Below are 26792 nucleotides of genomic sequence, written 5' to 3' on the forward strand. Positions count from 1 at the left end.
CAGCTCACAACTTTCACAGTGTTTTGCATAATTGGTGATGAGTAGTTTTCTTACCACTAGGAAACACAATCCCTGATAGCTCAGATATAAAAACTCACAAAAAAGTGATACATCGTGTGTTTTTTACCGTCTCTTACAAATAATCAATTTTGAGCTTGAGCTGGTTACTCTACAAATTGTCAATACTTAGCTCGCCAGATTATTTGCTCCAATGGCTGAAAATTTGTTCTTTTGCCACTTTTGAGCACTATTGAAGAGTTCAAGTATGTGCATTGACATGTATAAGTCTTTTTAAACCATCCGGTTAAGTTTGACCTCTTTGTCGCAAGCTTGATATAGTAACATGAAAAATGGAGTAATAACATGAGATAACTGGTTGAATTGAAATAGATTTGTACAAGCATTACCCTCACAGTGTTACGAAGAGAAAGGGAATTTAAAAGAAAAATAGTTGTTCCCAAACATCCAAAGGGAAAGAAATGGATACAAAAGCTTTACTCTCTGAAAGGAGTACTTCGTTACAGATTAGTATGAATCAATGAGCATCCACACGACAAACATCATACATACAACAGGAAGTTGTTAATGGGAAAAGACGCAGGAATTCACAAGCCATGCTGGCATATTTGCCAAATTACCACTCGAAGGAACCTTTAATATCATCCAAGCTCTGCCCAAGGGAATACCTGCCAAAAGAGAGTAAGTACAAAGTAGAGATTCAGATTGCATCGCAAAGGGTAAAAGGAGCTCATTTGATTTGCTTTGAAGCAAATTTAATGAGAAAGGTTGCAAAAAGTAAGACTCGCGTGAATAATATTTACCATGCTGTGTATCCGAACATTATCTGGTATCAGACATCATATGTTCAAGTTTTTGTTTCAACAGAAAGGAACAAGAGGAGGGTAGACAGTAGAAGAAAAAAGGTTTAAAGAATTCTTTCCAGAGACTAGTTTCATCTGCTTGTTACCAGTTCAGACATGAGTTGGCACTCTGTAAAAGCGCCTGGTATTAGTACCATCCATACAAGCTTTAAATCTGCCAACTGACAATATTTTGAGAGATAAATGTGAACCGGGCCTATTAAGACTGTTGTAGCTTATAATTAGGTGGGAAGTAAATATCAAGGTGTAGTGAACTGATTGCGATATTTTCAAATGGATATAAATATTTGGAAAGTCTATTGGGAAGTTTTGCATCAATTTAACTAGGATATGAGATCAACTTCACATAAAAGACTTCTTGATTCATAGCATCAACATTTTATAGAATGCACTTTATTTGTTTCTTTTTGTTTACATTTTCGTTTTTGTTTTCTTATTCTACTATTAGGCATGACCAGAAACCCATGCTCGGCCAAAAGTGCAATACCATACTGCGCACATATAGAGGTTAGGGGATAAAATGAGAGAAGTTTTGAGATGGTTAGGTCGTGCTACGCAGAACTTTAGATACTCCAGTACATATGTATGAAACCATAGTAGTTGCAGGTATTAAATAGGGACAACATAAACCTAAAATCACAAGAAAAGATATTGTAGTGAAACAAATGGAATCTCTTGGAAGTTGGAATCCATGCAGATTTATCAGAAAGTAGAGCACAACTGAAAAATAATCTACATAGGTGATACTGACTAGTAAGGATTAATTGATCAAGACTATCATGTTGTACGCTGACTTTAGGTCCAATGTTCAGCTAGGATTCTCTTAATCTTGTTCGAGAACTTCAGAACCTAAATTATCAAATATTAGACTGAGACAGATCTAAATGGAGCTGACATGGATAGTGAGGATTCATATAAAGAAGTTTAGAATTGAGGCGTCAATAGTTGTTCTGGTTCTCAGTCTTAACATTCATGATTTTTCAAGCTGTCACCACAAAATGTGATATAGCTCTTCTAGGATGAATAGTTGGGTACTACCCCCTCACCCACTCTTCCCCGAAGATAAACTTTATGAACAGGCACAAAGGTGTATCTATGACTCAGAAATAGGGTAAGCACAACAAAAGGAAAAAGTAGATTTCATAAAAAAATTAACTTATCAGTATCATAGTATGCAAGAGCAGCAATCTATTAGAAATCAAATTGAATGAACTAAATGGGAATTTGGAAAGGTGGAGGAATTAGCAGTCTAATGATATAGCTGCTGTAGGATAGCATGAGAGAAGATAACTAGTCCTGAAACTAGAATCTTATTTCCCCCAGATAAGAACAAATTGCTTAGGAATACCAAGAAGCTTCTACAGCGGGAAAAACACATTTTTTTATAACTACGAAATCCCTGAGGTTCAATAGTGCACGGTTTGAAATGCAGTGGATAAAGAATTTACCCTCTACCCTATCCACTTAAATACGAGGCCTTTGCCTGCGACGGGGTTCCTACCCCTGACATGCGCCTAACCTACATATCAAGTATTGCAATCTTAATTCTTACCACTAGTCAAAAAGCCCTTGGGGCAATAGCAGGAACAATATATTATGCATCTTACTTGAGGTTTCTTGAGTCCTAACGGATCGGCTGAATGACTTCAACAAGGGTATCAGAATCTTTTAATTGATAGTTGGGTTCAGTGAATCCATTAACTAACACTATAACATGCAAACTGAAGGTTGATCCCAGGGGCGTATCTAGAGGGTTCCGCGGGTTCACGTAAACCCATGCTCCCCTCCCTAAATCATATATAGTAGTGTTATATTTTTTTAAAAATACTTAAATATAGATGTGTGAACCCACGTTCAAAGTATCACATAATGTGATGATGATTGGGTGCACCTCCCTAAATGAGGTTAGAAATTTATATTTTATATTTATGTTTTTTTCTTTCTAAAATTGAGTAACACATCTCCAAGTGGTTATCGTCTTATCGATAACACTTTTGGCGTTTCAATGAATTTTTCTTTTGTTTTTTTGCTTTAATCTTTCAAAATTTTCAAGTGGACCATTGGAAATTACTAAATTTTTTCGCACTATAAATTTTTTATATAATTAAACCAAATGTGTATGTTAAAATTTAAAACTAATAGTACTAGATGATATAGCACACAGTCAATGAGTTCAACCGATCTAGATGTTAAGAACCTAAGGTCAAACTGATTAAATGTATATCTTAGATCCATCTTTTCATAATAGTGCACCCATTCTCTCAAAATTCTGGATACGTCTCTGGTTGATCCTTATGTAGATAGTCCAGCAACCACCATAATGCTGTTTTGCTATAATGGAATTTTCATTTGCAGATAAAAGAAATTTGTGAATGAAGGCAGTGGAAAGTTGCACCTGACTGCGGAGGATGCTGATTATTAATGCATGCTGGCTGGTTGCTTAAGACAGCTGATATACTTGTCCTTATTTTCAAGAAGCTGTTTTATGATCATTAAAGCCATGTTTCACTCAAAAATGTGAAAAAGTCATTGTCAATGGAGTTTATACAACCATATGTCATTATAGGCCTAGATGCTGGTTCTACTCAATTGCAGTAAGGTCTGCTAGTGCTTGTAGGAACTAACACAAACTAGGCATGATAACCGGTAATGGATGGTGACATGGCTGGGGGGAATAAGCCAGCAAGCACTACACCTCATATAAGTATTTCATGGAAGTTGCCATCCTTGTGTTGATAGCGACGATTAGTTTCATCCTTTATAAAATACCATTGTTTGACCAAAATAAGATTAATTGTCCTCAATGGGAGCCCACAAGCTGGATTAACCTCTGAGGTCTTAAACAGTCAAGTCAAACTACTTTGACTAGGGTTCCAAATAGCACCTTAATCTCACTTATTATCATTACTTGGCTGGTTGATATATGTTCATTATTTATTCTTCAAAGCAAGCAACCGTGTGAAGAAGACAATGAATAGTCTTCTTATAAAGTTAATTCTTGATGGCGAAGGAAGACTATTTTACCTGGCAGAGGCGCCTATGTGACTCCTAATGGGCATAGGATTATTCTAAATTGAGATAATAGTCTTCATGCTGTCAAACTGTCAATTCTTTCTCTAGTTCAATTTGCAGTCAAATAGCTAAAATGTTTATACAAAACGATAATATGCTTAGATACTTTTGACTAGTTGGAAGAAATGTTAACTAACTTTTGTTGAGGCATCCATGCAGACAAAAGAAAGTTTCAGTGGATATATCACCCATTTATTCAGAAAGGCGTGTTGACTCCTTGTTCGACACGACGTTTTCAAGAGCTTTTTAAGCTTTTCATGTTGGTTCCTTAATTGCCGTAAGGTAGATTATTGGTGCATGTAGGAACTAAAAAGTTAATATATAGCATGGTTGGTGGGGACAAGTCAGTAGTATGTAGTCCCTGATGTTTGTCTCTAATCTGAGTGTAAGTATAAAGAAAGCGCACACACACCTTATCAAAAAAAAAAAGAACACACAAACAACAACAACTACGCCCCCCCCCCCCCCCCTCCACACACACAAAAACTAATTTAACAAGCAAGATTTTGACGTTCTTGTGAAGATGGTGGAAATTGCTTAAAAGTTCAAAACAATCCTACACCACCACCATCCCTACCCCTTAAAGTGGATTTTTTATAAGAGATTAACATCTATCTAAATTCAGATGGTGAAACCATTATAAATGTACAGATAATTACCATAATGTGAAAAACTACCCTCTAATATGTGTTTAAGCTGGAATGCAGATTGTTACCAATCTTTGGCATGTCTAAATCCTATTGATCACTCAACGAAATAGAAGTTCTCAAAAATGACACGAAATAATCCACTTTCTGCATAGATTATCTAAAAGAACCAGAGCATTCATCAAAAAAAAAAGAAATTTGAATCCCACTCTAGTGCAATCACCTAAGTCAATACATTTGCTTTTCACAAAAATTATCTTCTTAAACCTGAGGAGCTCAGCTTAATTTGTACTTCTATGTGTGTTTGTTAACAACTTGAGCAGGAAAATGATAAACTTTAACTTGGTCATGAAAATGTCTTTTTGCTGGATCAATACAACGTGCAATTCGTACTATTGTTAGCCTTTGCTTCACTGTCAAGTTTAAGTTAACACTCTGAATATAATAATTGTAAGGCTATTGAGTATACAAACTTCAACATTCACCTTCAAATTCAAGCTGAAAATTATCTTTTAAGGAGTATACTAACTATAGTGTTATATTCTGCAACCCAAGCTAACATCAGGAACATGCTTCATGAAACCCTTGAAGACGACTGTCTATCATCCTCCTCAATTTTTTCCTTATCCCATTGGACCCATCCTACCAATAGCAACAAATTGTAACTTAACCTACTTGCCCAAAGCGACCTTTTATGACTCTCTGAAAGGTTATGTAGCAACACTAACACAACATGAGAATAATATTATTCTCAGCTTTCTTACACCCATAGTATACATAGGCCCACAGAAGCACATTAGAAATTCCACAAGTAAACCAAGTGCAAATGGATTTAAAGAAAAAAGGCCAAGTAACATATATGGACCCCATAAACTGCAGCACCCACTAGCAACTACGAGGCTATGGAAAACTAGAAAACATCTTGAATGTATATACCACCACTAAGGACTTTATATCTTATGACATATTTTCAGAACTTTCCGTTGATACGCATCAGAAGCCATATCAGTTTTAGTCTTAGACAATACCCATTGAAAGGCCAGAAGAAATGTCCAAACGGCGTTAAGCATTCTTACTCTGTTGGCAGATTCTGTAACGTTCATTTTGTTGCTTATGTTGTTTATCAACGGAGAAAAATGAACAAAATTCATACAGAGGAGCTCACCGGTTTCAGAATCAATAATAGAGAATGGAAATGGAAGGGTACCTTCATTAATACAACTACCAGATCTCTCAGGCCTAAAATAGGGCAAGCTATATAGTAGCTCTTAGAAATCTTGGATCACATTAATGACAACCTAACACTCTTAGAAATAACAACTGCAAAACAGAGTTGATCCCAAGTCCTAATGCTTGACAAATGAAGTTGCACCTGAACCAAATAATCGGGAACTTGGAAAAGAAATTACGAAATAGAAATAAGCCCCATTGGCAACTCTTAACCAGTATCATCATACAAATTCTGCCATTTGTAGTGGCAGCAATACTGAAAAGTCAAACCCATGGTGACCACGGATATTTTGATATGTAAATAGAGGTCCTAGTTGTGATTATATCCTCATCAAAAAGCATATAAAGTTACTTTTGAGCTTTGACAACACTGCAGATTCAAATTGCATCACCAAATATGACAACCAAAAAAGAGAGAAGACGGCAGAAGGTAACAACATGACAGGAATGAGTTTCATACGCAAAATATCAAAGAATTCTACTTTCTCTAACAACTCATAATTCTCACACTAAATCATCAAATTAACAAAGACAATAGCAACCGTATATGTCATTCGATATAAAAGTTATAGGCTTCTTACTTGTGCATGCAGTACTTGTATTCTTGACTCCTTACAGTATCTTTTTCCCCTTCCTCCAACTAATTCAAAACACACGGATACATATACTCAGGATTATGAATGTAAAGATATACATCTCAACATACCAGGAGAAACATCCAAATAAATTCTTCTTACAGGATCACTTTGATAAACGCGCTCATAACAAACTGGTGACAAGCATTGTAGAGCACAATTCTCCTTATCTACTGCTGTAGCGATGCACTTCTGACCCCACAACCCACTTATCCAAGACAAAGAAATATACAAAAAATTAATAAAATCTTTTAACAATTCCTTCCATGAAGAGGTGCAATTTGGGGTCTCAAATCGAATACACATAATTCAAAACAAAAATTATTAACCCAGAACACAAAATTCAAAGATTTGTGGGTTATTTCTCTCTCAAAACCAAAATTGTAGAGAAGAAAAAGGAATCTTTTTCTGTGTCTATTATAAATTAAGAGAAGTTGTAACATTCAACATATATTTGTGGGTTAAAACTTGAAAGTACCTCTCGATGTCTGCATAACATTGGAGTTTCTTCTCTCTGATCTCTGCATCCTGTTTGTATTCAATATCAAAACAAAGATAAAGAGTAACATCAACCACAAGAAAAAGATTAATAAGAAGAAAAAAAAACTTACAGAGATTGGGCGACGAGACTTAGCAAGTACTGTGTGAGAAGAAGACAGAAAAAGTAGAGAAAAAATTATTAGAAGTATAAATTTTTGGTTATTGTGTATGGAAGCCATAGCCCAGGTGAAAATTTCTTCTAGAAAACCTGTAATTTCAATGATTTGGTTAATAACAGCTTATGAGCTCAGAAATCCAAGATTCATACTTTCTGGACAAATATCAAATTGACCCACATACTCTTGAGAGATGTCATTTTATCCCTCCAAAGAATTGGAATTTTCTGACTCACCCATGAAAATTGAAATCACTACTTTTAAAATTTAGTTTAATGGAGGAACTACATGTTGAAATTTGAAATAGATCAAGTAGACAAATAGACGACACGTTTGACATTTTTGTACCATTTTTAATAGTTTGAGGGCATTCCGTTCATAAACAATTACAACTTAAAATTCTTAAATTTTTTTGGGCGAAATTTTGGATTTTCAAGTTTTGATTTGAAACCAAATTTGAAATTTTGTTCAAATTTCAAATCAAAACTTTAAATTTGAGCTCTAAATTTTATGGTCAAGCGCCTACTAAGTAACGATGTTTGCATTGATCTTTTACTTCATTTGTCCTTTTTTTCAATTTTAGTCTGATTTGATTCGGTTACGAAAAATGTAGTTGAATATGTTTGTAAATTTCTTAGAAATTATTGTTTTTAGACAATGAAGGAAAGTTTTAATGCAACGGTAAAATTGTATTTGTGTGATGTAGGACGTTTTAATTTATTAATGATCAAACTAAATTAATAATATTTTTTGTGGTTATATTATAAAGAAAATTATAAAAAATTTCACAAAGTTTCTCATTGCTATATTTGAGCTACATATATAGTCCAGAATAAAATTAGACACGTCTAATGAATAAGCGGATCATTAATAATCCTCTCGAACTTAAATAAATTATGAATTCAAGTTAATTTTACAGAAAACTACATGAAACATTAGACAAAGTATTTACCTAAATTGGATTCAATCTAAATTATTTATCCGAGTTGAACCCATGACCCAAATTATTTACCCGCATGTTCCCTTGTTCAATTCTTTGAACAATCAAATATAATTCTATGGCTGATCAATCAAATATGTAACTTGCCCCGATAGCAAATAGACCAAGAATATGGTGCAAATGGCTTTAGTGGCACGTTGTGAACACAAGCCCATTTATAATTATTCTATTGGGCTAGATGCTGAAAAAGTACTTGGGCCAGAAGTTAAAAGGGAGGAAGATATGATCTTTCTTTTTCTTACTTCTTCCTTCTCTATGATTTTTGTTTTTGTTAAGATTTATTATTGATCTTCCAAGTACAATCAGAAACATGTTTTTTTAACAACCAGACGTTCTTCATCTTTCTTTAATTATTTGAGTACATATATAGTTGTTAGATATATAAAGAAAATTAAAATTAATTGGAAAATTTGGCAAGTAAAAGCATGTATTCAAATAACTCTAATTATGAGTCGTTGAAAAGTGAAAACAGAAAAAGGTAGGAAGAAATTACTAAGAAAATTGAATTACCTCTAGTATTAATATAAAAACCAAGACATCTTCTATTTTGTTGAACTTAATTTACTAAAAACAAAGTAAAGCAAAATCAGATGTGAATATTGTATAACAACGTGTATGAATGAATATATACATTATTGATACATAGTTATACATATTAAATATGGGACGCATTTGCATGTGGCTTCAGTGACCTTTGGTGTGCATTTATATTACTACTAGTTTAGTATACGTGTTTTTGTACGTGTGTCTCATGTCAATCAATTAAATTATATATGAGAAGAAAAAAATTGTTTTAAAAAACAATTAACGTAAAATAAATATTATATCTATTTAAGTTATGAGAATTTCATATATGAAGGTTAAAAAATTTCTTAAAATTGTGAATCTCTTTCAAATAAATAAAAAATAAATTAAAGAGACCTTTGATTTTTCGGCTACATTCGGGGCAATATGGTTGTTTCTTCTAATTTTCAATCAAACATTTTAGCTGAAAGAAAACCATGAGAAAATATCAAAAGTGGAGAATCATTGTCAATTTTTAATCATGTATATAATTATATATAATCTTTAAAGCTATTAACTTAAAAAAACAAATATAGAAAGACAAAAAAAAATGATGATGGTGAATGCAAAAAAGGCTATTTGAATTAAAATCAAAATAAGAAGAAAATGTAGAAATAGAGGAAGCCTATGTTTTTTGTAAAGTTTGTAGGGTCGTATTCCAAAAGCCTCTTTAATCTTTAAATAACACATATCCCTTCCAAGTATCATACACACAAATCAAAAATGAAGTCAATAAAGATGTAGAGAAGTTTATCAATCAACATGCATATAAATTACAGGATAATATAATCTTACAAAAAAGGTGAAACATATTATTACCTCTAAAATCATGGTGTATAAATGCGTTGCTTTGGCATGAATATAAGTTTACTCTTTATATAAGATAATATGTGTTTTAGTGTTATTGTCCAATTGAAATTAGTATTGAATTGTAGAACTTTATGTTACATTAAATAATAGAAACTCAATTAGTTATTTCAATCCTAAATATTAGTTAAATTGTTAGTAGAAAATTTTTACCTTTTTTTTTTTTTGGGGGGGGGGGGGTTTCTTTGTTGGACGTTTATTTATTTATTTGCTTATTTTTTGCCTTTTTTTTTTTGTGTGGGGGGCGGGGGGGGGGGGGGGAGGGGGTTGTTGGACGTTTTTGTTGATCTTGTTTGCTTATCTTTCGAAAGTTTTTTTGTCCTCTTTTTTGGGAAGGTTTTTAAACCCCCTTTTTTACTTATTATTTTGGAAGTTTTTTTGATTATTTTTTTTATGAATCAAGTCGATTTTAGTTGAATTGTTTTTCCAGGAATTTAATCATAATAAGAAATTCTTTTCCATTCAATTTTTACTATATTTATTAGTGCTAATATTTGATATCATTAAAATAATAATATAATAATTAAAAAATGGTGAAAAAATAATTTTATCTAAAGCGAAGTTTTTTAATGAAAGACAAAAATGTCAATCAACATTATAAGGACCTTCGTGCTTTTGCGCATGGTTATTGTTAAAGTTGTCTTATATATGTACTATTCTATTTTAAGTTGGACATTGTTTATAATTTTATGGAGGAGGTATTTTCCAATAAAAAAAAACTTTTTCATCAAAAAAGTTAATGCTAATTAGAATATAAAATTAGGACAAATCCTACAAAAAGACTCCTAAAACATGGAAACAATTAAATCAGCTAAGTGGCTAGTCTAATAATTCGTACTCTTAAGTTCGATTTTTATTTTGAAGAAAATAGTGAAAAAGATAATTTTATTTAAAATAGAGTCTAATAAAGTCCAATCAATATTTTAAAGATTTTCATACTTTTAATATAGTATAGATTAAAAATAAAGATGCAGATAAAAAGTTGGATGGAATTCAAAACTGATAACTTTAACAATGTATTTTATTAATTATTATTATTATTAATAATAATATGTGAGAGTGGTTAATAAGGAAGAATAAATAAGTTAAATATTATGATGGAGTGGTTGATATAGGAAAAGTTTTTGTCAATATAAGTTTCATAAGGAATGAAGTTTAGCTTTTCAACTACCTTTTTGTCACACTGCCAGTGTCAGTTATCTTCTTGGCATTTGTTAGGCAGTAAAAGGTTCGGCAAAATCAAATTTAATTTATTTAATTTGTTCAATTTATTTAAATTTGGATGAGTTATTGACTCGCTCATTTATTAGCTTAAACTATTTTAATTCATTAAAAATTTGGTTGATATATAATCCAAATTGGTTCTAGAGAAATCTTGTCAAAATATTTTAATTTTTTAAAAAAATTGAGATGTTATATATAGCCATAATAAAGAATAAAATAATTCTATTAGGTATTAAAATATTATAAAAGAATAATTAAATAATTAAAATTTAGTAAAAATTAGATTGAATTGGGTCTTGATCCGTTCTATAAATCGTTATTCAATCCATTTTGATCCACTTTAATATATATATATATATATATATATATATATATATAGTTAATTAAGTTCTATTGTTAATACCACTTTAATTACTAGGTTTTCAAAAAGACTACAAAGGAAAAAAGGAAGAAAGAGACAAAAAGAAAAGTCGATTGATTAAGGTTTATATATGTTGCACTTTATGCTGGTTTGTGTCATATTATTAGATCAAAATTCAAAAACCCCACATATATTTAAAAAAACACTTTGAATTCCTTGTGATGATGTGTTTTTATAAAGATCGTGGTTTGGTATACATAGATTAATATATATAATCATTGATTAATTCCTTAATATTCTCAATATGTTGCTTCTTCTTTCTTTTTTTAATTGTGAATGATGACATATTGACTTAATTTTAGGTGGTCCTGGTTGATTTAATTTAGGGTCACAGCTTTTGTTAATATTTATCTTCGAGAGCGCACTTGTACAAATATATTTATATAATAATTTAATGGTCTTGCTGCAAATTAAAGCTAGGTAGCTATATATAGGTGACAAACTTTTTGAGCATGAGGTTAAAGTTTGTTGAATGTTGAGCATGCTTTACCTTGAAAAGACACTAAGGAGTCGTTTGGTTACTAGATAAGAATTGACTTATTTATATATAAAATATTGTATAAATTTTATCATGTTTGATAATATTTTTGTGTAAGGTATAAAATTCAACACACATAATATTATGTTTAGTTAGAAAATTAGAAAATCACATAATTAATATATGTATAAGTTATGAGTCAATCTATGTATTATTTTATGCGGGGTAGAAGATAGAATAAGTTATACCTGAATAACTAATACCTGAATAAAAATACAAATTGACAATTTTACCCTCACTCTCAATCAAATATACTCTGCATCTTTTTAGAAATCACCCCTACACATTTCTTGGAGTTTTCTGCAATTTGAATTTTATTGACTTAAATTCTAAATTGGAAAAACTGAAAATTTTATTTTGAGTACACCTACATCTTTTAGAATTTATAAGAATATTCTGCCGGCAACTTTGGTCAACTCCGACGCCTACTATAACGCCGGAGAAGCCTACATATGCTGTCCCACCAACTCGAGTCACTGAAAATTGCTATCCACTGATGCATCGGTGAAGCCACAAACCTTCTAGGACTCCTCCAGCAATGGCGCCGACACTATAAGAGCTGCCAACGTCTCACTAAACTCGAACCTGCAGGCATCATGATTTCCCTTTAATTAAGTCAAAAAAAATTTAATTCTCATTAAAGCTTTTTTTTTCTTCAAATTGTAGGCATAAGTTGAACTTTGAGTACACTCAAATTTGATGTGGTTTTTTTTTTGTTTGATTTGGAGATTAATCTCAGAAAGAATTTCAGATGGGGTTGACTGATTTGTATAAAGATTGAATTTTGGTATTGTTTTTAATTGGAAGAAATATTATTGTGTTCTTGACCTACCTGAAATTATTAAACCGCACATAAACTTAATCCTGCATAACTAAATTCACATAACTTAATCCTGTATAAATAAATTCTGCATAACTAAATTATGTATTACTAATATATACATAATTAAATCCTGCATAACTAATATATGTATTACTAACTCTAATCAGGAACCAAACAACCCCTAAATGTAATAAGTGTTCCCCATGTGCTAAAAATATATAACAAACTCCATCTTTTTCTTATTAAAAAAATATTGTATGTATGTGCTAGCTACTACACTTGGTGCATATTCCTTTTATATATTCAGCAAATAAGTAAATTTAAAATTTAAATTTTATGAATTTAATATTTAAAATTATTATTATCAATGAACCCATTATATTTCTTACCTTATGGATTCGTTTACATACTACTTATTTTTATTTTAATGATTTTTTATATATAAATATATACTCGTGTCAAAAGTATCGCTTGGATGTCTAGGTTTTCTCTAAAGATCAAAAGAGATAAAGTTCCTAAAACTTTTGTCTTAAAACATATGTTTTTGATTTGATACGTGCAGGGAACACTTGAGAGTTTCTTCTTTTCAATGTACCAAAAAAAAAGAAGAAGAAAAAAAAGAACAGGGTTATCTTTTTGGTATAGCTTTTTCTTTTTGGTATAGCTAGCTATATGTATGTTGCTAAATTTGAAACAGATTGATCCGATTAATCCACTGACGAAAAATGCATAGCGAGAAACAAGAATCTCAATAAAATAGTGTGAAACTTTCTCATCTTCAATTAAAATATCTGTAAAAATAATTATTTAACATTTTCCAATAGAGAAGTAGTAATATTTTAATAGTGTACAACATATCCTTATGTGTCCAAAAGTAAAAGGATACCAGGAAAGTGGGAGGTGTTTGAGGCAATTTCTCAATAGTGGTAGATTCAAGAAATATTTTTTTTTTATAGAGTTTAAGATTTATGTAGTACGATGAAAAATATATGTTACAAGTAATTTAAAAATAATTGGAGGTAACTACTAACAAATCAATCAATATTATTATGCATATATATCAGTCATAAACACTAATTCTTGGCAATATATGCAAAGCAATTGCCTCAATCTCCGGGGGAGTACTCACGACTCGAATTACTTTAGCTGGCGTTGTTGAAACATCCACCACAACTATTAGTCGTCCACCACGACAAATGGCACAAACTCGTCCTCGTCCAACAGTAATTTGCTCAGCTCCTTTCAAATCATCACAAGATTCAATCAACTCTTCCCATTGATCAATTTCTGATACATATTTGCTCAATGACCCCTTTGTCTCATCCACTACGTACATCTCACTTTCATCATTTATTGTTGTTGATGATGATGATGGCCCATTCCATCCTTCTAGCATTCCCTTTGGCATCTCTTTCCACTCATCTTTTGTTACGTCGTAAACTATGCCTTGTTTTACTGCATGTCCTTTGATGTTTACCTGTTCAAAATATAATTAAGTTAGTAAAAAGATATTATCAACTTCAATAGTATCAAAGTCAATGGCGCCAGAACCACAAAGATTCAAGGAAAGTCAATTGAACACCCTTTATTCGTTGAAAATTATAGTAAAATATATGTAGTTAAATATTACGCCATGCGCATCATTTATATGTCTTGGTTTGACTTGGTGTTTTAAGAAATAAGAAAATCTTTTAAACTTATTGATTTTAAACTAAAGATCTTCAATATACTTGAAACTTTTGACTTGACAACTGATCAAAGCAGTTAATTAATAAGTGGCTACAGAGTTGTGCAATACCTTCAACAAAATTCCTAGTTAAAAGTTGTAACAATGGTATTACACAATCTCATTGCCACTTAATATAACGGGAGAAAAAAAAGGATTTTTTTTAAAGTGCTTAACTCAATAAAGAAAAGTTTTAATTTTTAGATGAGATGATGGATGTTTACCATGCATAATTTCCCTCTATATCCAATAGCATCAACAAATTCTCTACAAAAGCTTCCATCTTTTAACCCTTCCAATTTCTCCCACTTCCATTGATCAGCCTTCTCCTTCACATCCCATTTCTCTAAAGACCTTGCTACATCACCATGATATGCTGAACCCATACCACTTGCTACATACACATTTTCATTTATAGAGCTCGAACCGCACCATCGCCGCGGCGTAGACAACCTAGGGCCCAAAAACCATTCATTACACGACGGATCGAATCCCAAGGGACGTTCAAGTGCTGGAAGAAATTTATGAGTAGTTGCTGCAATAAGAATCATTCGTTCTGAAACCGTTAACGATTGAATCGAAAGACTCCTTGATATAAAAGACGGATGATGGCGTAGTATAGAAATTGGCGGATCTGATGTAGGTGGATTTGGTAACGGAATCCACTTAGATGAAATTGGATCTAAGCAGAAAAACTCCACAGTACTAGTGCTAGTACGGTTGTTGTTGTATGCTCTCGAAGTAACAGTACTTCGAGAGCATACAACATAAAGACAGTAAAAAGGAGGAAAAGATGAGGTGTAAATGAGGCGTCGCCATGATTTGCAAACGCCATAAAGAAGTGAAGGATGAAGATTGGAAAGACAAAGATGAGCTAAGTGCTTTGGCAAGCCAGGAATCAATATTGATGATTCGTCGTTTTGATCTTCATTGTGTTGTTGAATTTTGACGCACTTTAAGGCGTTTTCTTCCATGGCAGCTAGCGTACTAGATCTATTTTAAGCTCACGAAGATTTAAGATCATGTTTTCAAATGCTTGCCATTTTTAAGTTCATATATAGCCTTTCAGGGGACTAGACAATGGAATATGCGTCCCAATTTACATGGCACATAATTGAAATTTTTAGAAGTAATCAAAAGAAATTTAATAGATTTTTTTTAATGTTTTAAATTTAATAATGTGACATGACATCTTACTAGGAGAGATGAGTATATTTTGAGGAAAATATGAATAGTTGGTGATATTGTGGAACTAAAAGAAATAAAAGTGATATTATAGGTTAAATTCTCAAATATGGGTGATTATCTAAGGAATTTACTCATTTTTAAATATATAATTTTTATTTTAAAAAACTTAAAGTTTCTATGTCTGAATTTACGGTCAAAGTTTAGAAGTTTAAAGAACAACTTGATTCACGAAAGTTCTTGCTATGCGTGGGATTTGGAGAAAGGCTGGATCACAAAGGTCCAGGTGAGAATTTATAAAAATTGAAGCACGTAAAATCGTGGTCTCTTTGTAAAACTAGGTATTTATATACATATTTTTTCTAGAATTGTTATAATATTATTATCGGCATAATACATAAATATAAATATGACTCTTAACTTGGCTTCAGCTGGCAACTATGACCTCTAACTTTATTAGTGCACAAGTAGGCATTTTAACCATCCACAACTTGAACAAATAGACACATTCGTCCTACATGGCATCCTACAAAGCAATCCACATGGCATCCTACGTATATTATGTCACGTAGAACACGTGTGTCTACTTGTTCAGTTTTATCCAAGTTTAAGTGTCTACTTGTGCACACCCAAAGTTGGAGGGCATAAATATGGAATGAGACCTAGTTAAAGAGCATATTTATGCATTATGCCTATTATTATTATTATTATTATTATTATTATTATTATCTATTGACACCTATTATATTCTACAATACCACTAAATGACGCATTTGGTTGAATGTTGAGTTATTTATCTTGAAGACTAGGGATCAATTTCTACTAAATATATTTTTTCCTTCTTCTTGTACACTCACATTCTAACAATTCTAGATTTGTCATTGTAAGGTATATTGTACGTAACCTTATTCTTATTCTGTATTTCTATAAAAGAATATTTTCACAACTTAAAATCATAATCTCCTAATTACATGATAATAAATTCGACAATTACATCAAATTTTCTTTTAAAGTTTAAATCTCAAAATTTCTAGGACATATTCATCCTAGCTGGCTAGCAGTTGAAGTCATAATTGAAGTACTTGAGTTACGTAGGCGGTTGGACTTTGCCCATTCTAATGAATGCACAACTTTACGTATTTATTGCTTACAAAATTGAAATGGAAAAATATCTAAAAGAAAGGCTAAACGGCTATCAGAGGGCAACTTCTCCATAAATGAGGAAGATCCATGATACAAACACCTCAAGATTTTATACATAATATAGTCAAAAATCTACTTTATCTGGAAAAATTAGTTCCACATTTTTTTGGATCGTCATTTAATTTTATATTTTTTTTAAAATAAAAATTGAATAAGCTTATTCACTTTTGGAACAATTCAACATACGCGTTTGAAATTGAAAATCGCTTATGAAGGACGTTGTAAAATTTTCTTAAATTCCAATTATGTGTGTCTGAATTTGTTTTTCCATTCTTAAATTATTTTTTCTTAAATTTCAATATTCATATTCAAACATACGCATTTGAAATTGAAAATCGCTTATGAAGCACGTCTTAAATTTTTTTAAAATTTCAATTATGTGTCAATTTGTTTTCCCAATTTTTAAAAAAATTTCATAATTCAACACCTAAGTGTACTCCAAATAAACTAAAATTTAAAACATAAGTTACATATATTATAAAAAACAAACTTCAACTACAGATTTATTAAAACAACAAATCTAATAAACTCATTTAACACCCTTTTAATTTTTCATGTGTATCATACATGACTAAAATACATGTTAAAATTGATTAAAATTTCAGTTACGTGCATTTGAAATTTTTTTGCCGAAAAATAATAATTTTATTCTTTTGAATTTCAACTTACAAATCTACTCCACATAAACTTAAATTTTCAGGTATGACATATACATTGGTAAAGATATTTCGAAATTTTAGAAGAATAGGATTTTTAAATATTTATGAAAATAATTTTTGTGATTTAAATGAGAAAAATAAGTTGCCTAGATATTGTCAATTGTATGTTCATTTGTCTCTCTCACTAACACTCCATCTATCAAACCCCCACTTCCACTCCCAACACCCAACCTCCACCCTTATAATGGTTATCTAAATTATATATAAAGTTTTTCAAATAATATTTTGTATTTATTTATGAAACATTAAAAAAATAAGTAATCATTTATTTTTCATTAAAATATTTTCTAGTAAATATAGTAGTATATATTTTTATTGGCAGTAGGTAATTTTTTGATTCAGAGGGTGGAAGATGTCATGAATCTAAAGTGGGCTCTTGGCTTAGGTTCACGCTTGCTTTTGTCTTTCTTCGAAAAATCCCTACTTATAGTATATTCGTACATATAGTAAGTAACATATCTTGTTTTGTTCCTTGGTTAAAAAGAGACCGCATGTATTGCCCCACCCGCCATGCCCCCGTCATCATAGTCCTTTAATAATTAGGGTGGTCAATTTAGAGGGCACCTACCTCCCCATTTTATTTTGCTTGACATTCTTCTTCATAAAGACAGAAACTATTTATTTTACTAAATTATCCTTATTAGTTATACTTTTGAAAATATAAATTTGAGTACTATTAAAATCATTCTTTCCTTTTTAAAAGCTAAACCACCATTAGATTAGAAAGAAAAAAAAGGGTAGGCAATGAAGGTAGTAATAATTAATTTCATACTGAGCTTGGCTTTTTGATTGAATTTGGAATGCTGTCATGGTGTGTCACTAATATTAATTGCAAGCAAATGCTTCAATTCTGTGGGTAGGGCTGTTCACAATTTTGGTTAAAATCAAAATCAAATCAAAAATTTAATTAAACCGAATAAAAAAACCGACATTTGGTTTGGTTTGGTTTGATTTGGTTTTAAATTTGAAAAACCGATAATATTTGGTTTGGTTATGGTTATAGTAAAAAATAACCGAATAAATAACCGAACCAAACCGATAATTATATATATAAAATTTATAATTATTTATATGTATAATATTAGCTTTTCATAAATAATTAAAGATATTTTATACCTTTTAATTATTAATTTAATTTTGATCTACTTATTTTTAAGGCCCATGTCTTAAAAAAATATGTCCAAATCCAACAATCCAAGCCCTACTCTAAATTCTAATAAGTCGTAAGCACTAAGCAGCATATGTCCAAGTCCAACAATCCAAGCCCAACTTTTGATTATATTATGGATTCTCTAGTTAGTTTAGTTTAAATATGTAATTTTTTCATTTTAATCGACAAAGTTGTTTGTATTTTAGAACCTCTGTTTGACTTGTTCTTTTAAATCTAAACTGCATTGCAAGTTTGGTCCACCTGATTTGCCATCAGCATGTCTTTCCCTCAATATACAGCAATGCTCGCTCTTGTGGGTCGTGAGGAAAAAAGACATTAATAAAAAATTTGAAGAATGTAGGGAGAGAATATTTGAATTGTCCCGACTAGTCACAAATCAAATAATCGAACCAAACCGAACCGATAATAACCAAACCGGTGGTTATTATTTTACTTGGTTTGGTTATGGTTTTAGACATTTAAAAACCGATTAAATTGATTTGGTTATGGTTTTAATCAATAACCGATCCAAACCGAACCATGAACACCCCTACCTGTGGGTGGTCATATTTCCCCCAGCTAGGCTTTCTCAGTCCACTTCTAATTTCCATCATAGAAAAGGCATATTAATTGTATTTAGTATGTAAGTAAAAAATATTATTCTAAAAATATTTGTATAGAATCTATATAAATACTATGACAGGTGGGATGGGAATAGGGATTGTGGTGGGGATGAGGTGAAGATGAGGTGTGTTGGAGGATGGGGGAGGACACAATCAACGTGGAATGTCACTTGTGAAACTTGTTTTTTATACTTCCATTAGGAAAAAACTGACCAACCAAACATTGAAAAATTGAAAAATGTTTTCCTCCATACTACTCTAATTCTTCACATTCTTCATAGTAATTAACCACATAGACTGATCAAACAAGGAATCTGAGATATGTAAAACAAGAAGGTATAGATATGCTATATGTTAAATTTATCTTTCATACTGTATTCAGTTGAAATTGAAGTTTCAACAGAAATTGAGAAAAGTTGGGGGTGGAGGCGAAGAGGGGAACAAATAATAGGAAATAAGAGAGAACAGCTGCCTAGGAAACAAAGAAGAGCAATTTTTTTTGTTTGTTCAATTTTTTTGTAAATGCTAAGACAAGTTAAATATCTCTTTCTGCTATTTCTACTTACATTCACCATTTGCGGGCAATCTTCGCCATCCTTAAACAGCTCCTGAGTGATGACATAATCCTTCAATTATATATTACTAATAATATCTCTGCAATCCAAATCTCTCTTTCATGCTTTAGCTCATGCATAATGCCGCGTGATCATTTCTATAATGATATTCATACGGCTAAAGGCATCTCAATTTCCTTTGCAGAGTTAACAGATGATGCATCTCCTCCATCTTGTTGGCCATGGCTACTTGATTGTTTGCCATCATTGATGTTATTGTTATTAGAAGTAGCAGAGTTTGCCTTGGAATCAGTCCTGGCAACCCCAGGTTTCCCCATCGTAGCAGCTCTTGAGGTACGCCTTGAAATCTGGCAGTTGTCATCAATGTTGCTGTCGCCAAAACAGCAGCGTTTCAAGAAGGTGTAAATGTAAGTCAGGAGCCAAAATATGTAAGGAGAACCAACCAAGATCAATCCTGCAGGAGCAAACCATGGCTGAGAGTAATCTGGCACGAAAAGGTAGAGAACAAGGAGGACGCCACCAGTTAAAACACAAAGACAGAACAAGGAAGAGATCAGAGGAACCCTCAAATCCCCCACCCTCTCCTCCATTGTCCTACGTCAAATCTTCTCCTTTTATATCTCTACAAAAGGATTGATTCGCCTTTCTTACTTTCCGTTGTTTCTTTTCTTCTCTTCTTTCTTTTCCTCTCCCTTACTCTAATATGTTCTCTACTTTTCTTTCATTGTCATCATTTTTCTCTCATTCAGGTTCTTCCTCCTCCACCTCCTCCTCCTCCTCTAATGGAGATCATGCAATCAAGATCTCTCTTTTTTCTTTTCTTTTTTTTTGGTTAACCTGTTTTCCTGGAGATGCAAATGAGAAACAATAGGATGGACAATTTCAGACAGGAAAGAAGAAATGCGTTTAAAGCGGAAGGTTGTTTACAAAAAAATGAAATGATAATGCTCATCAATTTGTTTTAATCAAATTAATACAAAATACAGAAAAATTAACAACTGATGGTACAAAATATATAGAAAAATAATAATACAAAATCTTTAAAACCTACCAAAATGGTATAAATGCTGGTTTGTAATAATATTCTATGAAATATTCGTTCTTTGAAGAAATGTTTTATGGGTGAAAATCATTTTTGTCCCTCTCCTTTTGCCTTTTAATCAAATTCTCCCTCCAATTTTAAACTATAGACATTTTCTCCCCTATCACAAGCAATGTTTATTTCGCGTTTAGATTTTCAATCCCCACAATATGTAATTTGTCTACAATTCATATGATGACATATCTTATTCAAAATTATGATTTTAAATGTGTTACCTTTAAAATGATTTTAAAGGGCGCTAAATTGACTGGTGATTTTGTAAATCCATGTTTATTTTTTACTCTAAATAATCAACCTCTATCTATGTGCATATTTTTAATAATATGATACTTCTTTTTATTTCTTTTTCTATCTAAATTGTTTGATTTGACTATATAATAGGTCAATTTTTATTTATGGAATAAAACAAGGTAAATAAATGGCAATCATACATATTTTAGAATTTGTTTTTCATCAAACAAATAGTTTTTACAACACCACATATTAAAGGTTTCTCCAAATATTTGCTTATATAACATTTAGTTATAAGTATGTTGGAATTTTATATTTATTATTGTTTAAACAGAATTTTATATTTATTATTGTTTAAACAGAGATAAATTACACATTCTTGAGTTGAGAAAAAATAAACTGTCTTAATTGTTCACTGTTCAAATTTGGAGATAATATTTTAATAATCAAGATATGTGTTCAAATTCAAACATCTTAATCTTTAATGAAGTGTAAATGGAATGAAATTGTTCCAGCTTAAATAAGATTAAGCGATGGTTTGATGTTCCAACATCGGATGACGTGCTTTTTCTGCCACATCATCACTCAAGGGGGTAACTGATTCTCTTCAAACATGATCGGGTAGGTAAAGGGTTGCCCGCAAAGTTCAGGTTTATAAGAAATTTTTTGGGACAAGTTTAAGGAGGAAAATATGTATTTTCCCTACCCAAACATGTATATGTGTGTATATAAATATATGCTCTCAGTACGTGTACACGTGTATGTATGAAGATTCTATATGTGTATATTTGTGTGTGTAAGTGCGCGTCAATATATATAAGCGCACACACACATATATATACATATACATATGTTTTATGTATTAATTCATGCTTAATTTACTAAGTTCATAAGTGTATATGATTCCTATCCTACATCTCTTACCTTGTATGTGAAAACTTACTAGTATCCAGTTCAAAAGTTCCTCTAAACCGGGGCATTGGAAAATTTATCCCTATTGGTCTGCAAGAGCTTAAATCAATTTTCAGTTCTGTCAAGTACAACTATATCCAAGATTCTCATCTAGCACTCATAAATAAAATCCAGAACTGCTTAATTTTGAACTTACCTTCCAAGACAAGGAGCTATCACCAATAATTGCACCCAAATCTAGCTATCGCGGGAATACTTTCGTCAAGCATTAGGTTTCAGGTCTTTATAGAAGCACATACTGGGCTAGCACCTGTGAGAGATATCAAACAACATCTGTCAAAGAAAGGGAAGATATAAGTTGATGCATGTGCACAAATTCACAAGCGTAGAACTTCAATTTAGAGATGTTTGAAGAACCCACCTCTAGATGAGACTTCACAATATCTTTTTGAAGGGCATTTTAGTGAGTAAGTTTCCAATCCCAGAGGGATTCACCATGAGGGAACCAAAAATTCTAATATGAAACTTTTATAGACTGGAATAAAGGGAAAACATGTTAGGGAACATAACTTTCTTCTGAAGAACCGAATTTTGAATAACATCCCCGATAAACTAATGTGCCACTATCTTCAATCAGTGCAGAAAGACTTCCTAAGGCTTTGTATATGTCCAATGCTCTAGGATTGCATCTGTCATTTGAGACAAACTGAGAAATACAACCATTTATCTCAATCCAGCTACATGCCAATTCTTTCTTCAAATCATACTTTTTAAGTAGTGCTCTCACACAAGCTGCATCTTTCCACATTCCTCTTGCAGAATACATATTTGATAGAAGTACACACATTCCAATATTAGAAGGCTGAAGGCTTAGAAGGTTCTGCTCTACAAGATCACTTAGATCAAAATTTTCGTGGACTCTACAACAACTAAGTAATGTCTCCCGAGCATGAGCAGGGAGATCAAGAGGAATTTGTTTGACAAGTTCAAAGGCTTCAGCTAGCATCCCTGATCTCCCAAGGAGATCAACCATGCAGTTATAGTGCTCAGCCTTTGGAATTATACTCCACCTTTTCTCCATTGATATAAAGTAGCTCCAACCCTCGTCCACTAATCCAGAATGAGCACAAGCAGTTAGGACACCAAGAAAAGTTACATGGTCTGGTTCATATCCAGCTTGAATCATACAAGGGAAAATATCGAGGGCTTCCTTAACCGAACCATGACATGCTTGTGCTACAATCATGGCATTCCATGCTATTGTGTCTGGTTTTTTCATATTTCTGAAAAGTGAGGAAGCTTCATTTATAAATCCACACCTAGAGTACATGGATATAAATGCACTCATAATCATGGTGTCATTTTCAAAGCCACTCTTAGTTACACTGGCATGCAAAGCTCTTCCCCAACCATACAAAGCAAGAACTCCACATAACGAGACCACATTGGAAAATGTGATCTGATCTGGCTTGTAATTGTTTTGCAACATCTGGACATATAAAACCAAAGCTTCCTCATTTTGATATCCGGAAATGATACTGTTCCACGAGGTTTCATCTTTTCTAGGCATCTGCTCAAACAACTCTCGAGCACTAGTTATATCATCTTGTTGTATGAAACCCCACAACATCGAATTCCATGATACTGTGTTCCGCCATGGCATCATATGAAACAGATGTAGAGCATCTTGCAGTCTTCCATTTTGCAGATAACCACTTAGCATCGAATTCCATGCAATAATATCCTTTTGAGGCATTGCAGCAAAAAGTTTTCCTGCCTCCTCCACGTTGTTATTTTCACAATAGCCTTTAATCATGGCAGTCCAAGCCACGACATCCTTGTCAGGCATGTCCTCAAATAACCTTCTAGCTTTCTCCACCTCCCTGGCTCTTAAGAAACACGTGATCATACTAGTCCAAGATGCCACATCACGCATAGCCATTCTCATAAATAACTTACACGAATCCTCAGTCCGCCCCATTTCAGCATAACCTGCTAACATAACATTACAAAGTGCCACACTTTTCACTGGTGCTTCACTAAACAACCTCTCAGCTTCACTCACATCCCCATACTTGAAGTAGCCTTCAATCATAATCGCACACGATACATCATTCTTAATCGACATTGCATCAAACAACGCTCTACCTTCCTCTATTCTCCCATTGCTCACGTACCCCGAGATCATTGAATTCCAGCAAACTACATTCTTATCGTCCATTCCATCAAACATACGCCGTGCCACTTGTAAATTCCCATTCTTCGCATACCCACTTAACAAGGCTGTCCAAGAAACGACATTTCTGCTCGGCATTGTGTCGAACACTAGTTGAGCATCATGGATCATTCCATTTCTTACATACCCAGATATCATACAGTTCCAAGTTACTACATTCTTTTGGGGCATTTCATCGAACAGTTTGTGTGCCCCCTCAACATCACCTTTCTTGAAAGAACTAGTAATTCTTGAGTTCCAATTGAACAACGAGTTTACACTTGAACTCACATACCGAATCCAAAAATAAGATTTTGTGTTCCTAAAGCAAATTTGTGAAAACCATTTGAGCCGTCTATACATTATACTGAATAAAATTTTCTTCTTCTTCTTCTTTTTGGGTTTAATATTCAATTATCATCAAGGATAAATATTATAGTAAAAATGTCTGCTTTAATTGTAGAAATCAAATTGTTGCTGGTAGATTTTGAAATTTGTGAACTCACTTGCAAAAGAATAGGAGTACGAAAGTATTCCCGTGGGAATTGTTTACACAAGGTGACCATTTGAAATGGTCCATTTCTATGACCTTGTATTCTAAAGAGATAAAAGTATTAACTAAATTTAGAGACATCTTCCATATGCAAATATAATATCATAAGTGGTCTCAAATTCAAATTCTTATAAAAATATGAGACTTTTAATTAAAAATTGAGAGACGTAATTAAAATATTTTTAAAATTTAGAGGTGTATTTCACTAAAATTACAAATGGTTAGCCAACTAAATGGATATTTTTAAAATTGTCAATAATTCGAGAATGAAACTAAATTCGTATCTAGTTTAGAAGTATTTTCAATATTTCTCTCTATTATACTACTCTTTTAAATTTTAAATTTCTGACTAGCCGATTTTAGACCACCAAAGTGACTATTGGTACACTTGTTCCCAAGTTGGGATGGAAAAAATTGGAAAAATTTCCCAAAAAAAACTATAATTTGAGCTTAATTAAAAATATATAACTATAGTTTGGATATTTACCATTTATAGCAAGAGGAGAAACACGATCGAGATTGGAAGAGAGAAGAAAAAGGCGAGCGAGCGAGTTTTTGTATCGCTTGTATTCATTAGTAATACCAAAATCTAAGAATGCAGATTGTATTTGATATATACCGGCTGATACAATATTGTATGTTGATACAAGCATTATATTAAAACAATTGATACATGTATCTTTTTTTTTCTTTTTTTCGTTTTAATGTATTTATTCCCTGTATTTGACAGATACAATTAGTGCAAATAAATGAATTATGTCTCTCTGCTATGTAGTATCATACAGAATACAAAAGAGAGGGAGTGAGAGGAGGGAGATATAGGAGAAGGCGAACAAGATTAGATGAGAGAGGAGAGAAATACTAAAAAAAAAGTGAAGTTTAGTTATAAAATGTAAGTTTTTAAAGTATAGCTATAATTATAAATATATAGTACATGCTTGCTAAACCATATAAAATTTTAAAAAATTATCTTGTTCACAAATTCAAAAGTTCCGTTGAATAGGGAAAATTGTTTATATTGTTCAATTGCTGAAAAATGTTGAACTATCAAGATTTAGTATAATCATATTCTACGTATCTTATAAAATTATTCACAAGTATTGTTGGAAAACTTATTTCTATCATCCAATTATTCTTAAGTTTTATTGAGCTAACCAGACTTAATTCTATTTACATTTTACCTATTCTATTAAATTATTAACAATATTTCGCTAAATTCAAATTGACAAAATTTGTCAATATCGTTCAATTATTCACATCTTGAATTAAATTCTTTTTTCTATTCAGGTTGAAATTCATGAAATATAAAAGTAAGTCTATATACAAACAAAAAGTCTTGATTTCAAAGGCTTTTACCATTTGATTCCTTGCAATTTTTTTACTACATATAAGACTCTGCAAGTACACAACTCATAGATGATATGCCTATTTGAGTTGTGTGTTTATAGTGAGACCCATCATTTTAATTTGTTTATTTTATTTTTTAATCTGTTATGAGAGAGAGGGAATTGTGTCGCTAAGACTTAAGAAACTATACAATTTACTGCTAGATTTTTATAATAATAAATATTTTTACTAATTTTTTTTTATTATCACTAAATAATTTATATTGTGAGAAATTCATATTTGTCCTCTTATTAAGAAATTTACACGCTTTGTAACGCAATGGTTTACATCAGAGTTTGGTTTAAATTTCAAAATATGCTGGCGGAAGAAAATTCCAAACATTTGAATATCTGTATACGTTGGATCGTCCGGTAGAGTGTATTAAAATAATACTAAATAGAATATATTAATAATGTTTGTATTAGTTATGATTACATTAATTATATATAGAATATTTTTTATGCATTGTTTGATTTAATATATTAAAAATAACATGTATTACATAAAAATATTTATTTACAAAAATATCCTCAATAATTATGATGGAAAAGATGTAAAAGTAGTTTTGAGAGATAATTGAGTGTTTAATTATAATAATGCAAGCATTAAATCTCCTTGCATTATTAATATCTAAAAATCCACGGTATTAGTAAT

General features: G+C 31.8%; 4 protein-coding genes across 6 annotated transcripts; all 4 read right to left on the bottom strand.

Moving 5' to 3' along the window:
- Nucleotides 1-356: 356 nt before the first annotated feature.
- On the bottom strand, nucleotides 357-7294 carry LOC129886847 (uncharacterized). Its single transcript, XM_055961719.1, has 5 exons — nucleotides 7077-7294; nucleotides 6944-6993; nucleotides 6568-6673; nucleotides 6412-6470; nucleotides 357-686 (listed from the first exon to the last, which is right to left on the bottom strand). Exons 1-5 carry the CDS (start codon nucleotides 7182-7184, stop codon nucleotides 635-637), a joined length of 375 nt encoding a protein of 124 aa, XP_055817694.1. The 5' UTR covers nucleotides 7185-7294; the 3' UTR covers nucleotides 357-634.
- Nucleotides 7295-13455: 6161 nt separating this feature from the next.
- LOC129884831 (F-box/kelch-repeat protein SKIP25-like) lies at nucleotides 13456-15388 on the bottom strand. The gene is made up of 2 exons (XM_055959109.1): nucleotides 14509-15388; nucleotides 13456-14035 (listed from the first exon to the last, which is right to left on the bottom strand). The coding sequence occupies exons 1-2, from the start codon at nucleotides 15256-15258 to the stop codon at nucleotides 13619-13621; spliced, it is 1167 nt and encodes a 388-aa protein (XP_055815084.1). The 5' UTR covers nucleotides 15259-15388; the 3' UTR covers nucleotides 13456-13618.
- Nucleotides 15389-19516: 4128 nt separating this feature from the next.
- LOC129886849 (uncharacterized) lies at nucleotides 19517-20375 on the bottom strand. Its single transcript, XM_055961724.1, has one exon. The coding sequence runs from the start codon at nucleotides 20327-20329 to the stop codon at nucleotides 19889-19891; it is 441 nt and encodes a 146-aa protein (XP_055817699.1). The 5' UTR covers nucleotides 20330-20375; the 3' UTR covers nucleotides 19517-19888.
- On the bottom strand, nucleotides 20108-24823 carry LOC129886848 (pentatricopeptide repeat-containing protein At4g02750-like). 3 transcript variants are annotated; one of them, XM_055961723.1, is made up of 3 exons: nucleotides 22406-24823; nucleotides 22181-22317; nucleotides 20108-20193 (listed from the first exon to the last, which is right to left on the bottom strand). In XM_055961723.1, the coding sequence occupies exon 1, from the start codon at nucleotides 24560-24562 to the stop codon at nucleotides 22541-22543; it is 2022 nt and encodes a 673-aa protein (XP_055817698.1). In that variant the 5' UTR covers nucleotides 24563-24823; the 3' UTR covers nucleotides 20108-20193; nucleotides 22181-22317; nucleotides 22406-22540. The 3 variants fall into 3 exon arrangements, with proteins under 3 accessions (XP_055817698.1, XP_055817697.1, XP_055817696.1); XM_055961722.1 differs by lacking the exon at nucleotides 20108-20193 and adding an exon at nucleotides 20497-20584 and having other exon boundaries at nucleotides 22181-22294; XM_055961721.1 differs by lacking the exon at nucleotides 20108-20193 and adding an exon at nucleotides 20497-20584.
- Nucleotides 24824-26792: the final 1969 nt, after the last annotated feature.

The sequence above is a fragment of the Solanum dulcamara genome, chromosome 4, assembly GCF_947179165.1.
Source record: "Solanum dulcamara chromosome 4, daSolDulc1.2, whole genome shotgun sequence".
Lineage (NCBI taxonomy): Eukaryota > Viridiplantae > Streptophyta > Magnoliopsida > Solanales > Solanaceae > Solanum > Solanum dulcamara.

Coding starts and splice junctions, on each gene's coding strand:
- LOC129884831 (XM_055959109.1), bottom strand. CDS start 15,258: ATGGAAGAAAACGCCTTAAAGTGCGTCAAAATTCAACAACACAATGAA. Junction 14,036..14,508: donor ATAGAGGGAAATTATGCATG/GTAAACATCCAT, acceptor TATTTTGAACAG/GTAAACATCAAAGGACATGC.
- LOC129886847 (XM_055961719.1), bottom strand. CDS start 7,184: ATGGCTTCCATACACAATAACCAAAAATTTATACTTCTAATAATTTTT. Junction 6,994..7,076: donor AGTCTCGTCGCCCAATCTCT/GTAAGTTTTTTT, acceptor GAATACAAACAG/GATGCAGAGATCAGAGAGAA. Junction 6,471..6,567: donor GCGTTTATCAAAGTGATCCT/GTAAGAAGAATT, acceptor GTTTTGAATTAG/TTGGAGGAAGGGGAAAAAGA.
- LOC129886848 (XM_055961723.1), bottom strand. CDS start 24,562: ATGTATAGACGGCTCAAATGGTTTTCACAAATTTGCTTTAGGAACACA.
- LOC129886849 (XM_055961724.1), bottom strand. CDS start 20,329: ATGGAGGAGAGGGTGGGGGATTTGAGGGTTCCTCTGATCTCTTCCTTG.